This window comes from Ursus americanus, chromosome 6 (genome assembly GCF_024610735.1).
Source record: "Ursus americanus isolate L20-20 chromosome 6, mUrsAme1.1.p, whole genome shotgun sequence".
In the NCBI taxonomy this organism is placed as follows: Eukaryota; Metazoa; Chordata; class Mammalia; order Carnivora; family Ursidae; genus Ursus; species Ursus americanus.
The window spans coordinates 325,393-338,097 of NC_142132.1; the positions used below are offsets into that span (position 1 = coordinate 325,393).

At 50.3% G+C, this 12,705-nt stretch overlaps 1 protein-coding gene across 1 annotated transcript; it reads left to right on the top strand.

The window, feature by feature from the left end:
- The first annotated feature begins 8,164 nt into the window (after positions 1–8,164).
- On the top strand, positions 8,165–9,100 carry LOC123799999 (olfactory receptor 6B9-like). Its single transcript, XM_045809349.2, has one exon. The coding sequence runs from the start codon at positions 8,165–8,167 to the stop codon at positions 9,098–9,100; it is 936 nt and encodes a 311-aa protein (XP_045665305.1).
- Positions 9,101–12,705: the final 3,605 nt, after the last annotated feature.

Below are 12,705 nucleotides of genomic sequence, written 5' to 3' on the forward strand. Positions count from 1 at the left end.
ATCCCCAGAATACAAGGGTGGTCTACGATTCCATTTATAAAAGCACCAGAAAAGAGTAAGAGTTTATCTCTGTGTATGGTGTAAGAGAATGGTCCAGTTTCATTCTTCTGCATGGGGCTGTCCAGTTTTCCCAGCACCATTTGTTATAGAGACTGCCTTTTTTCCACTGGATATTCTTTCCTGCTTTGTCAAAGATTAGTTGACCATACAGCCGAGGGTCCATGTCTGGGTTCTCTATTCTGTTCCATTGATCTATGTGTCTGTTTTTGTGCCAGTTACCATGCTGTCTTGGTGATCACAGCTTTGTAGTACAGCTGGAAGTCAGGCATTGTGATGTCCCTGGCTTTGGTTTTCTTTTTCTACATTCCCCTGGCTACTGGGGGTCTTTTCTGATTTCATACAAATTTTACGATTGTTTGTTCCAGCTCTGTGAAAAAAGGTTGATGGTATTTTGATAAGGATTGCTTTGAATGTGTAGATTGATTTGGGTAGCATAGACATTTTAACAATATTTGTTCTTCCAATCCATGAGCATGGAACATTTTTCCATTTCTTTGTGTCTTCCTCAATTTCTTTCATGAGTGTTCCATAGTTTACAGAGTACAGATCCTTCACCTCTTTGGTTAGGGTTATTCCTAAGTAGCTTTTGGTTTTTGGTGCAATTGTGAATGGGATCAATTCCTTAATTTCTCTTTCTTCTGTCTCATTGTTGGTGTGTAGAAATGCAACTGATTTCTGTGCATTGATTTTGTATCCTCTCACTTTGCTGAATTCCTGTATCAGTTCTAGCAATTTTTTGCTGGAGTCTTAGGTTTTCTACATAGAGTATCCTGTTGTCTGTGAAGAGTGGAAGTTTGACTTCTTCTTTGTTGACTCAGATGTCTTTTATTTATTTTTGTTGTCTGATTGTTGAGGCTAGGACCTCCAATACCATGCTGAACAACAGTGGTGAGAGTGGACATCCCTGTCATGTTCCTGACCTCAGAGGAAAAGCTCTGTTTTTCCCCATTTAGGATGATACTTGCTGTGGGTTTTTCATACATGGTTTTTATGATATTGAGGTATATTCCCTGTATCCCTACATGGCAGACAGTTTTTATCAAGAAAAGATGCTGTATTTTGTCAAATGCTTTTCCTGCATCTATTGAGAGGATCATATGGTCCTTGTCCTTTCTTTTATTAATGTGGTGTATCACGTTGATTGATTTGTGGGTGTTGGACCACCTTGCAGCCTAGGAATAAATCCCACTTGGTCATGGTGAATAATCCTTTTAATGTATTGTTGGATCCTATTGGCGAGTACCTTGGTGAGAATCTTGGCCTCCATGTTCATCAGGGATATTGGTCTGTAACAGTCTTTTTTAGTGGGGTCTTTGTCCGGTTTTGGAACTTCATCAAGATAAAAAGCTTTTGCACAGGGGCGCCTAGGTGGCGCAGTCGTGAAGCGTCTGCCTTCGGCTCAGGGCGTGATCCCGGCGTTCCGGGATCGAGTCCCACATCGGGCTCCTCTGCTGGGAGCCTGCTTCTTCCTCTCCCACTCCCCCTGCTTGTGTTCCCTCTCTTGCTGGCTGTCTCTCTGTCACATAAATACATGAAATCTTTAAAAAAAAAAAAAAAAAAAGCTTTTGCACAGCAAAGGAAACAGTCTAAAACAAAACTAAATGGTAACGTATGGAATGGGAGTTGATATTTATAAATCTCTTATCAGATAAAGGGTTAGTATGCAAAATCTATAAAGAACTTATCAAATTCAACACCGAAAAAAATCCAGTCAAGAAATGGGCAGAAGACATGAACAGATATTTCTCCAAAGAAGACATACAAATGGCCAAGAAATGCAAGAAAAAATGCTCAACATCACTCAGCGTCAGGGAAATACAAACCAAAACCACAATGAGATACCACCTCACACCAGTCAGAATGGCTAAAATTGGGCACCTGGGTGGCTCAGTCAGTTAAGCATCTGCCTTCGGCTCAGGTCATGATCTCAGGGTCCTGGGATTGAGCCCTGCATCAAGCTCTCTGCTCATCAGTGAGTCTGCTTCTCCCTCTGCCTCTGTGATCCCTCTCCCTCTGTGATCACTTTCGCTCTCTCTCAAATAAATTAATAAAATATTTTTTTAAAAAGTATGGCTAAAATCAACAACACAAGAAAACAGGCAAAACACTGTTGGTGGGAATGCAAGCTGGTACAGCCACTCTGGAAAACAGTATGGAGGTTCCCCCAAAAATTAAAAGAAAAGCTACCCTATGATCCAGCAATTACACTACGAGCTATTTATCCAAAGACTACAAACATAATGATTAGAAGGGGCATATTCACCCCAATGTTTACAGCAGCATTATCGACAATAGTCAAACTATGGAAAGAGCACAGATGTCCATCAACTGATGAATGGATAAAGAAGACATGGGATGTGGCGGGGGAATGTTATGCAGCCATCAAAAAGAATGAAATCTTACCATTTGCAATGATGTGGATAGAACTAGAGGGATTATACTAAGCGAAATAAGTCAGTCAGAGAAAAATACCATACGATTTTACTCATATGTGGAATTTAAGAAACAAAACAGATGAACATAGGGGAAGGGAAGGAAAAATAAAATAAGATGAAAATAAAGAGGAAGGCAAACTATAACAGACTCTTAACTCTAGGAAACAAACTGAGGGTTGCTGGAGGGGAGGGGGGTAGAGGGATGGGGTAACTGGGTGATGGACATTAAGGAGGGCACATGATGTAATGAGCACTGGGTGTTATATGCAACTGATGAATCACTAAATTCTACCCCTGAAACTAATAATACAGTATACGTGAACTAAACTGAATTTAAATAAAGAACTTTTTTAAAGAAAACAATGACCTTTTTCCTTTTCTTGCAAAATGAGAAAACTGATTCTCAAATCAATATGGATTGGCAATGGGCCCAGGATAACGAAAACAATCTTGAAAAAGAACAAAATTGTAAGACTCACACCTCTTGATTTCAAAACTGACTACAAAGTTATAGTAATCAAAAGAGTGTGGTACTGGCATAAGGACAGACATACAGACCAACTGAATAGATTTGAGAGTCAAGAAATAAGCCCGTATCTATGATCAACTACTTTTTGACAAAAGTACCAAGACCATTCCATAGGGAAAGAATAGTCTCTCCCACAAATAGGCTGGCACAACTGGACATCCATCTGCAGAATGGTTGGAACTTTACCTCAGACCACATACCAAAATTAACTCACAATGGATCAAGGATGAAAATATATTAGTTAAAACTATAAAACTCATTAAAGAAAATATAGGATCAAATCTTTATGACCTTGGATTTGGGAAAGGATTTTTGGATATGACACCAAGAGCAACAAAAGGAAGAATAGGTGAATTGGAGTTCATAAAAATTTAAAAGTTTTGTGCATCAGAGAATAGTATTGAGAAATTGAAACGATAACACAAAATGGGATAAAATATTTGCAAATCTTATGTCCAATAAAGGTCTAGTATCTGGAAAATATTTTTTAAAAAAAACTCTTACATCTCAACAACTAAAAGACAAACAATGTAACTTAAAAATGGGCAAAGAACTTGAATAAACATTTCTCCAAAGAAGACACACAAATGGCCAACAAGAACGTGAAAAGATGGTCAGTGCCATTAGTCACCAGGGAAATGCAAATCAAACAGTGAGATACCACTTCACACCCACCATAATGCCTATAATTTTTAATGGAAAAGAACAAATGTTGGTGAGAATATACAGAAATTGGAATCCTTGTACACTGCTGGTGGGAATGTAAAATGGTGCACCTCTGTGAAAAACTGTGGTAATTCCTCAAAAAGTTAAACATAGAATTATTATTATTATTATTATATGTTTATATATATACATACATATATGAGGCATATTATCCTCTTATATGCATATATCCAAGAGAACTGAACCCTTATATGCAAACAAATACTTACACATGAATGTCCATAGCAGTACCTACTCAAAGTAGCCAAGAAGTAGAAACAACCCTAATTCTCCATCATCAACAGATGAGTGGAGAGAGAAAATGTGCTAAGTACTTGCAATGGAATACCATCCAGTCATAAAAGGAACGAAGCACTGGTCCAGGCTACAACGTGGACGAACCTGGCACGGCTAAAGGAAAGAAGCCAGACACAAAGCACTCCATACCGTATGATTTCATTTCTACGAAATACCTAGGATAGATATTTCACAGACAGAAAGCAAGTTGTGACTGCCAGTGCTGGAGAGGGAGGAATGAAGAATGGGGCACAGAGCTTCCACTTGGGGTGATGAGAACATGCTGGAGCCAGACAGACAGCAGTGGCACAACGTCACTAAATCCCACCGGACAGCACGTTCTCACTAGCTCATGTTACGTTGTGTGAATTCTACTTCAGAAAAAAAAAGGAAAATGAAAAAATGCGAAAAAGAAGGAAATCTTAAAACATTTCCATAAATACATAGATGCATATTATTCTGACCTCAGAGTAGTCAAGAATTTCCTTTAAGAGAATGTGAATCATAAAAGAAAATTTTAGATTTCTGAAAATTTGTTTAAATTAAGACCTTTAGGGGCGCCTGGGTGGCGAAGTCGTTAAGCATCTGCCTTCGGCTCAGGGCGTGATCCCAGAGTCCTGGGACTGAGCCCCACATCAGGCTCCTCCGCTGGGAGCCTGCTTCTTCCTCTCCCACTCCCCCTGCCTGTGTTCCCTCTCTCACTGGCTGTCTGTCTCTCTGTCAAACGAATAAATAAAATTTAAAAAAAAGAAACACAACACAAGGAGATACCACTACAAACTTTTTAGAGTAACAGTTTTTCAAACTCAGCGCCAAGTGCAAAGTGGTACAGACCCTCGGGACAACAGTTCAGCAGCTCCTTACATAGTTAAACATACGTTTACCATACAGTCCACACTTACATTCACACAAGAAAAGTATAAGCAAATGTTTATAGCGACTCAATTCATAATCTGCGAAAACTGGAAACAACCCAAATGTGCCTCAGCTTGGGCGTGGATTATCTGTGGTCTTTCCGAGTGGAATACTACCGACCATAGAAGAAACAGAGCGGACGGACCCAACAGCATGGCTGAATCATAAAGGCAGTGACGGAGTAAAGGCACCAGACTCAAAACAGGACACACTCTTTGATACCATTTATATAACATTCTGGAAAAGTCAAAATTATAGGAAGAGAAAACAGATTTACCAGGCAGTGGGGATAAGGAGGTTTATTTACGAAGGGCCAGCATAGAAGAAATTTTGGAGGATGGAGCCGTTCTATATTTTTATTGTGGTGGTGGTTACACAATTATATATACATTTGCCAAAACTTGCAGAACTGTACACTAAAAAGACCAGATTCTTCTGTGTTGTACCTTAGTTAAAAGCATGTGAAAATATTTAAGAACATCTGTTCATCAAAAGACATCTTAAAGAAAGTGAAAAATAAGTTAAAAACTGAGAGAAGACATTGCGACACATAGGAGACTCTTAATTTTGAGAATGTATAAAAAGGCTTCCAGCCACAAAAAAATGAGCTTGTATCAGTCTAGCCCTCCACCATAAACAAAACGAAATTAAATAAAGTATACAGTGTGATTATAATTGTCTATGATACTATAATTATGTAAATACTTTATGTCTTTAACAGCAGTTTTCGGATGTCGGACAAGAGGCAGTGCAGGACCGTGTCCCTGGAGGGCAGGTGAAGGGACAGGGTAGGGTGTCAGGAATGGTTTGGGGGCCAAAGGGAGGAGACACGCACCGGAGCCTGGGGACACTGAGGCAGGTGTAAGTCCAAGGGATGACTGAACTTCGACTCCCACTTCTAGCCAAGATGGAATACCGAAACTGGATTTACCGTCCCGCCTGAAAGAAAACAGACAAAATACATGGGGGGAAAAAAGCGGTTTTCAAGACCCTGACCATGAGGCAATGAGATAGTGACCCTGGGAGACGGAAGCAAAGGGGTGGGGTTCCAACTTCCCTGGCTTTTTGCTTCGGGAGTTTTCAAGCCACCAGAGGAGGAAGGGGGACCAGGCAGGAGCAGCCGGAGTCCCCAAGTTGAGGAGATGGGGCGGATCACCATACAGGTGTCGAAGAAATGCAGCCAGATGCCAAGAAGGGCAGGAATCTTAGTGGCAGGAAAAGGCAAGACCCAAAGGACAACATAGGCAGGACAGCCTTCCTTACAGTCTGGACACAAGCAAAACTAAACGGTATTGTTATCGGTAATTAAAATACTTGGGACGGCAAGGGAAGTCCAGCCAGCGGTCCTTCAGAGAGGGGAGCACAGGGTGGGGGAGGAAAGGAGCTGCTGTCGCCCACCAGCCAGTGTCTGGGTCTTGCCCTAGGAGTAGGTCTACAAGTGGTTATAACTAAATGAATAAAGGGCGTGCACGGGAAAGGAAGAAAAGACCTCAGGAGAAGCGCCTTGAGGCTGGAGGTGGGTCTGAGGGCGGGCCTCACCCGTGCCTGGGTGCCTGGAGCGCAGGTGACATGGAAAGACCTAGTTGTCGCTGAGGAGGACGTGGGAAGGCCTCGCACCTTTCCCTCCAGGGACCCCGCGGCGCCCCTCACCAAATTGCTCTGAGAGTCCCGCCCAGGTGAGAATGTGCAATTAGAACCCTCCAGACCGGGAGCAGAAGACCGGGGCGGGGGCAAGGCCACTAGTGAGTCGCATAAAAACCACCCGCGTCCAGAGGCAGCAGGGACCGAGTGGGATGTGGCGAGCTGGCCCACAGACCCTCGCAGGTCTGCGGAGACCCGGCGGAGGCCCCCCATCTCCTGCGGGGGAAGGTTGTTCTTGGGGCAAAGAGCCTGGGGAAGGCGAGACGGAGGGCGCCTTTGGGGGGGGGGTCTCAACACCCACCGCCAGACTGGGCAGCACAGACCGCGGGGCAGCTCCTGCAGAAGCGCTCGGGCCCTGACACCCCGAACCCCCAGGGCCCTGGGCCTGGGCTCCAAGCGGGTCCCACCGACCGAGGCCCCACCCTCTGTCCTCAGACACTCCAAGAACTTGGGGGCGGTCCTCATCCCTCCACACGGTGGCCTGTGCCCCCACCAGCTCAGAGCAGCCCGCCACCCCGCACGGCTGAGCGGGTCGCAGGGGGCAGCTCCACGAGTGCGGGCCCCTCCCGGGTGAGCAGGCACGGCTGCCCCCTCGGCCTGGGGCCCGGAGGACCGTCCGACAGGCAGGAATTACTCTCGCCCACTCTTGTCCACCGGGACAGCGCGAACCCCGGCCGGCCCCCAGACTCCCAGGGCGGAGCCGGGAAGGGTCCTGAGGCTCCCCCTCCCCCAGGAGGGGCCGGAAAGCCCTGGGCCGCCAGCGGGGACCCCTGCCCCTGTTGTGCCCTCGCCCACCCTCTCCCCGAGACCTGCCCATCCTTCAGACACCTAACTCCAGGACCGCCCTACCAAAGTCCCACACGGGGCGGCCCCTTAGCGGCTCTGAGCGGACCGCTCTGCCCATCCCCCAAACAGCCATTGTGCTGCTCAGAAATCACAGGATAAAGACCTCAGGCTGGCTCAGGCATGGTCTACTTGGGGACCTCAAAGCTGGGGATGAGCCTCCCTCCCTTCTGCCAATCCCCTGGCGGCTTTGCTCAGCCCTAGAGAGCTCCAGGGCCATCAGATGGAAGTGGTGCCCTTCCCCAGGCAGGAGCAACGTGAGGCAGCATTCTTCTGGGAGGGGACCTGGACGAGGGCAGGAAAGTGCTCGGGGACACAGCCCGGACAGGCACACCAGGCAGATGGGTCTTCTCTCTTGCCGCGCGTTGTGCACTCCTAGGTGTGTGTGAGGAAGTATGTACACACCTGGAGAGGAGATGTGGCGGGGGCTGCACACCTGGGAGTGTATGTGTGTGTGTGCGTGTGCGTGCATGCACACCTGGCCCTGTACCTGTGGGGGGGGGCAGGAAGAGCCTACCCCTGAGGGCTTCTGTATGAAATCGGGAGTAAGAGTATGTGCACCCAACACCCCTTTGCCAGGTGCTGGCTCTGGGTAACTGCGTGTTAGACTGAGGGCGGGGGTGACAGGTCAGTAGGGCAGCACCTTAGAGACCCTTCTCAGCCCTCAGCGGACACATCCCACCTGCGTCTCTCTGCTGTTCCAGGGTGCTCAAAAGTGACCTCCCCACCAGGGAGGGCCATGGGCAACTCCACTGAGACCCCGGTAACGGAATTTATCCTGCTGGGCTTCCCAGAGCTGTGCCGTCTTCAGGGGCTCCTTTTCGGGTTATTCCTCACCACCTACCTGGCGACCATCCTGGAGAACCTGGTCATCGTGGTGACCATCCGAGCCAGCCATCAACTGCACACACCCATGTACTTCTTCCTGGCCAACCTGTCAGTGCTGGAGACCCTCTACACCTCGGTCACCGTCCCCAAGCTGCTGGCTGGCCTCCTGGTGTGGGCGAGGACCATCTCTTTCTCAGGATGCCTCACCCAGCTGTTTCTCTTCCTCTCGCTCGGCTCCTCTGAGTGCTTCCTCCTGGCCACCATGGCCTGTGACCGGTACCTGGCCATCTGTCGCCCACTGCACTACCCAGCCACCATGAACCGGAAGCTCTGTCTGTGCCTGGCCCTCAGCGCCTGGCTGGGCGGCTTCCTGGCCTCCTTCGTGTCCGTGGCTCTCATCTCCCGCCTCAGGTTCTGTGGCCCCAATGTCCTCAACCACTTCTTCTGTGACATCTCACCCCTGCTGCAGCTCTCTTGCTCTGACACCACTGCCGTTGAAGTTTTGGACTTCGCGGCAGCCCTGGCTGTGCTCTCCACCTCCCTGCTGGTGACCATGGTCTCCTACGCACACATCCTGGCCACAGTGCTGAGGATCCCAGGCTGGGCCGGCCGCCGGAAAGCCTTCTCCACCTGTGCCTCGCACCTGGCGGTAGTGGCCACCTTCTACACGGCCACCATTTTCATGTACGCCCGGCCCCATGCCGCCCACTCCTTCGACCTCAACAAGCTGGTGTCCGTGATCTACTCAGTTGTGACGCCACTGCTCAACCCCATCATCTACTGCTTGCGGAACCGTGACATCAGGGAGGCGCTGGCCAACCTCCTCCGAGCCCCTGGTCCCTCCTGAGCACCAGCTGCAGGAGGAAGAGCTCCCGAGCGCCTCTCCTCTCCTCTGTTCACAGCCTCCGGCCCGCCACCCGGCAGGCCCCAGCCCTCTCACACCAGCCAGAGCTGCCAGGAACACAGGGGTGGCCATGAGAGCATCTGGACAAGCGGGGGAAAGGCCGAAGCTTCCTGCCCCCCTCCCAGAAAGCGTGGGCACCTGAGCGGGGGACAACTCCCGGTGGGGCCCTCAGCCCAGGAAGAGCGCAGACCCCAGCTCCCAGGAAGGCCCCTCTTCACCGTCGCTCCCTTCACCTGGGACATGGCCAGTTTCCATAGGGGCCGGCCCCGTTCCTGGGCCCCACCTGCCCTGTGCCTAAGCTCCCAGCGCCTTAGAGCAGACCCTGCAACCAACCTCAGCTGGCCGGACGGTGGACAGAGCGCCCGCACAAGGCCAGACGGTGCCGTGGGCCACACACTTGCCACCTTTCCTCAGAAACAAGAATGTCATTTGACTTAAAACTCGACGGGTCTAGTGAATAGATGACAAACCCATACGTGGCTTCTCTTCCTTTTCTCTGTTCTCTGGCACGTAGGGGCAGAAATTGGGTTGATCCAGCACTTTCCTTCTTATTGGGCGATCGTCCCTGGTCAAGGTGAGTGCTTCTTACTTGAACCCATTGCTTCCCACACCCTGGACCCTCCCCGGCCTTGGCCCCAGCGCGTGATGCGTTTGGCGTGTGCCCCCGGAGACTACGCGTGCCTCTGGGGTCGCATTGCTTGGCACGTGAGTTTTAAATTCATGGAAATGATTTTGTGCTGTAAATATTCTCTTACTGTTGGGCTTTATTATTTTGAGGTTATGTCACTAAGTACATGAAATTCAGAACTGTGATGTCATCTTGCTAAATCTAACCGTTTATCATTAGGAAGTGTTACTGTTGGGGCGCCTGGGTGGCACAGTGGTTAAAGCGTCTGCCTTCGGCTCGGGGCGTGATCCTGGCGTTATGGGATCGAGCCCCGCATCGGGCTCCTCCGCTATGAGCCTGCTTCTTCCTCTCCCACTCCCCCTGCTTGTGTTCCCTCTCTCGCTGGCTGTCTCTGTCTCTGTCAAATAAATAAATAAAATCTTAACAAAAAAAAAAAAAAAAAGGAAGTTTTACTGTTTGTCTCCGGCAGTGCTTTTCGCCTTCCTTGGCCCTGCTTCAAGTCGCCTGGGTCTGGTGGCGATAGCGCCGTGTGAGCCCCCCTTCCGTTCGCGGCTGCTGCTTTAGCTGTGCCTGTTGGCTTCTGAGCAGCCGCTGTCAGCAGCTCTGCAAACCCCACTTCTGTGTTGTCTGTGGAGAAGCCAGCTTATATTTACTGCTTTTAGGTGATTGCGTTTCCCCCACTTCTGGAAGCTTTCAAGATCTTCTAACAAGAAGTTCGGTGTTTGGTTTCCAGGCCGTGCTGTTCGTTGTATTTATCATGCTTGGAGTTTGTGATGTTTCTAGAATTGTGCCTCATGGGTTTCTGAAAATGGTCAGCATTGTGCCCCTAAACACTGCCTCTGCCCCATTCTTCCTCTGCTCTCCTTTTGGTTCCCCACGTCCGTGGGGGGCCCGTGTGGGGCCCGTGTGGGGTCCGTGTGGGGCCCGTGAGGGGTCCGTGTGGGGTCGGTGTGGGGTCTGTGGGGGGCCCGTGAGGGGTCCGTGTGGGGTCCGTGTGGGGCCCGTGAGGCGTCCGTGTGGGGTCGGTGTGGGGTCCGTGAGGGGTCCGTGTGGGGTCCGTGTGGGGTCCGTGTGGGGCCCGTGAGGCGTCCGTGTGGGGTCGGTGTGGGGTCCGTGAGGGGTCCATGTGGGGTCCGTGTGGGGTCCGTGAGGGGTCCGTGTGGGGTCCGTGAGGGGTCCGTGTGGGGTCCGTGGGGGGTCCGTGGGGGGTCCGTGAGGGGTCCGTGGGGGGTCCGTGTGGGGTCCGTGAGGGGTCCGTGTGGGGTCCGTGAGGGGTCCGTGGGGGGTCCGTGTGGGGTCCGTGGGGGGTCCGTGAGGGGTCCGTGTGGGGTCCATGTGGGGTCCGTGAGGGGTCGGTGTGGGGCCCGTGAGGGGTCCGTGTGGGGTCCGTGAGGGGCACCCCTCTGCCCAGCAGCCTGTTGTACACACTCTTGCTTTCTCTCTGCGCTTTCTTCTGGATATTTCCTTCTCATCTTCCAGGTTACTAATTCTCCTTGGCCATATCTAACCTGTGTTTTTAAGTGTATTTTTTCAGTTCTAGAATTTCCATTTGGTTCTTTCAGTTTCCCAGTCTCCCTCACATTCTCAATCTCGTTCTGTTCCTGCAGGCATGTAAGTTCCTCCGCGAGTCTCTTCGCGATCTCCTCGTTTGCCTGTGCTGCTCTCTGTCCCCTGCCGAGACTAAGTAGTCTTATTGCCATGACCTTTTATAACATCTTGATATCTGACAGGGTGCCCTTCTTTGATCTTGTTTTTCAAAATGAGTTATATTAGTACTTTTTTTACATTTCCACGTGGACTTCAGAAATCCTCGGTTTCTCTATTACTTTACTCAGGCCGTCATAACAAAGTGCCACAGACGGGGTGGCTTAAACCCCAGAAATTCCTTTTCTCACGGTTCTGGAGGCTAGAAGTCTGAGAAGCACGTGGGCAGGGCTGGTTCCTTCTGAGGCCTCTCTCCTTGGCTCACAGATGGCCGCCTTCTCCCTGAGTCTTCACGTGGCTGTCCCTGTGCATGTCTGTGTCCTGGTCCCTCTTCTTATGCGGACACCAGTTAGATGAGACCAGGGCCTGCCCTACTAGCCTCATTTTACCGTAATCGCCTCTGTTAAGACCCCATCTCCAAATACAGGCACATTCTGAGGTTCGAGGGGTCAGGTCTTCAACACAGGAATTCGGGAGCCAGGCCTGTGTGTGGAGCAGCAGTTCTGAGCCTCTGGGATCGAGAGCAGTCTGATGGAAGCTAAGAGAAGTCACGTCACATCAATAAACTTGTCACATCAGGTCACAGTTGAGGAGGTCGTGGAATCCACTCCTAAAGCCGTCAAGAGAGCCTGGTGCCCCCAGGTGGAGAGGCTGGGTGGGATGTCCACAAAGGTGGACAGCCAGATAGCGCCCTTTCAAGAAGTCCCAGAGTCACATCCAGCAGGGCTGGGAAGGCCGGCTGCCTGGGGCAGTGGGGTTCCAAGTGCCCTTGCTGGGGAGTGGCCACAGTGAGGGCCCCCCAGAGGGATCTGAACTGCAGGGTAGTTAGAAGGTCACCCATTATCTCCTTTCCGGATACCCTGGGGCCCTGGATAGCCATCCTCTCCTCTCCAGGCCTCTCGGTGAAGAACACTGGACACCAGGATCTAGAGCTCTGGGTCTGCAGTGGCATTCTGTGGCCTCTGTCTGGGACACATTGCTTGGGGCAGGAATGAAGATGGGGAATAGGAGAGGGTGAGGAGGGTGGGAAAGGGATGGACTGTGCCAGGGAGGGGGAAGTGGAGGGGTGGAGTGAGGATGGAGGTGGTGGGGCGCTGTGTGCAGCAGAAATGGGATGGGGTTGGGTGCCCACGGGGTGATGGAGAGGGAGTGGGGTGGACGTGTGTGCGATCAGGAGGTGGGGCTGGGGTCTGGCGGGGAGGGAGTGAGGGTTAGG

Coding starts and splice junctions, on each gene's coding strand:
- LOC123799999 (XM_045809349.2), top strand. CDS start 8,165: ATGGGCAACTCCACTGAGACCCCGGTAACGGAATTTATCCTGCTGGGC.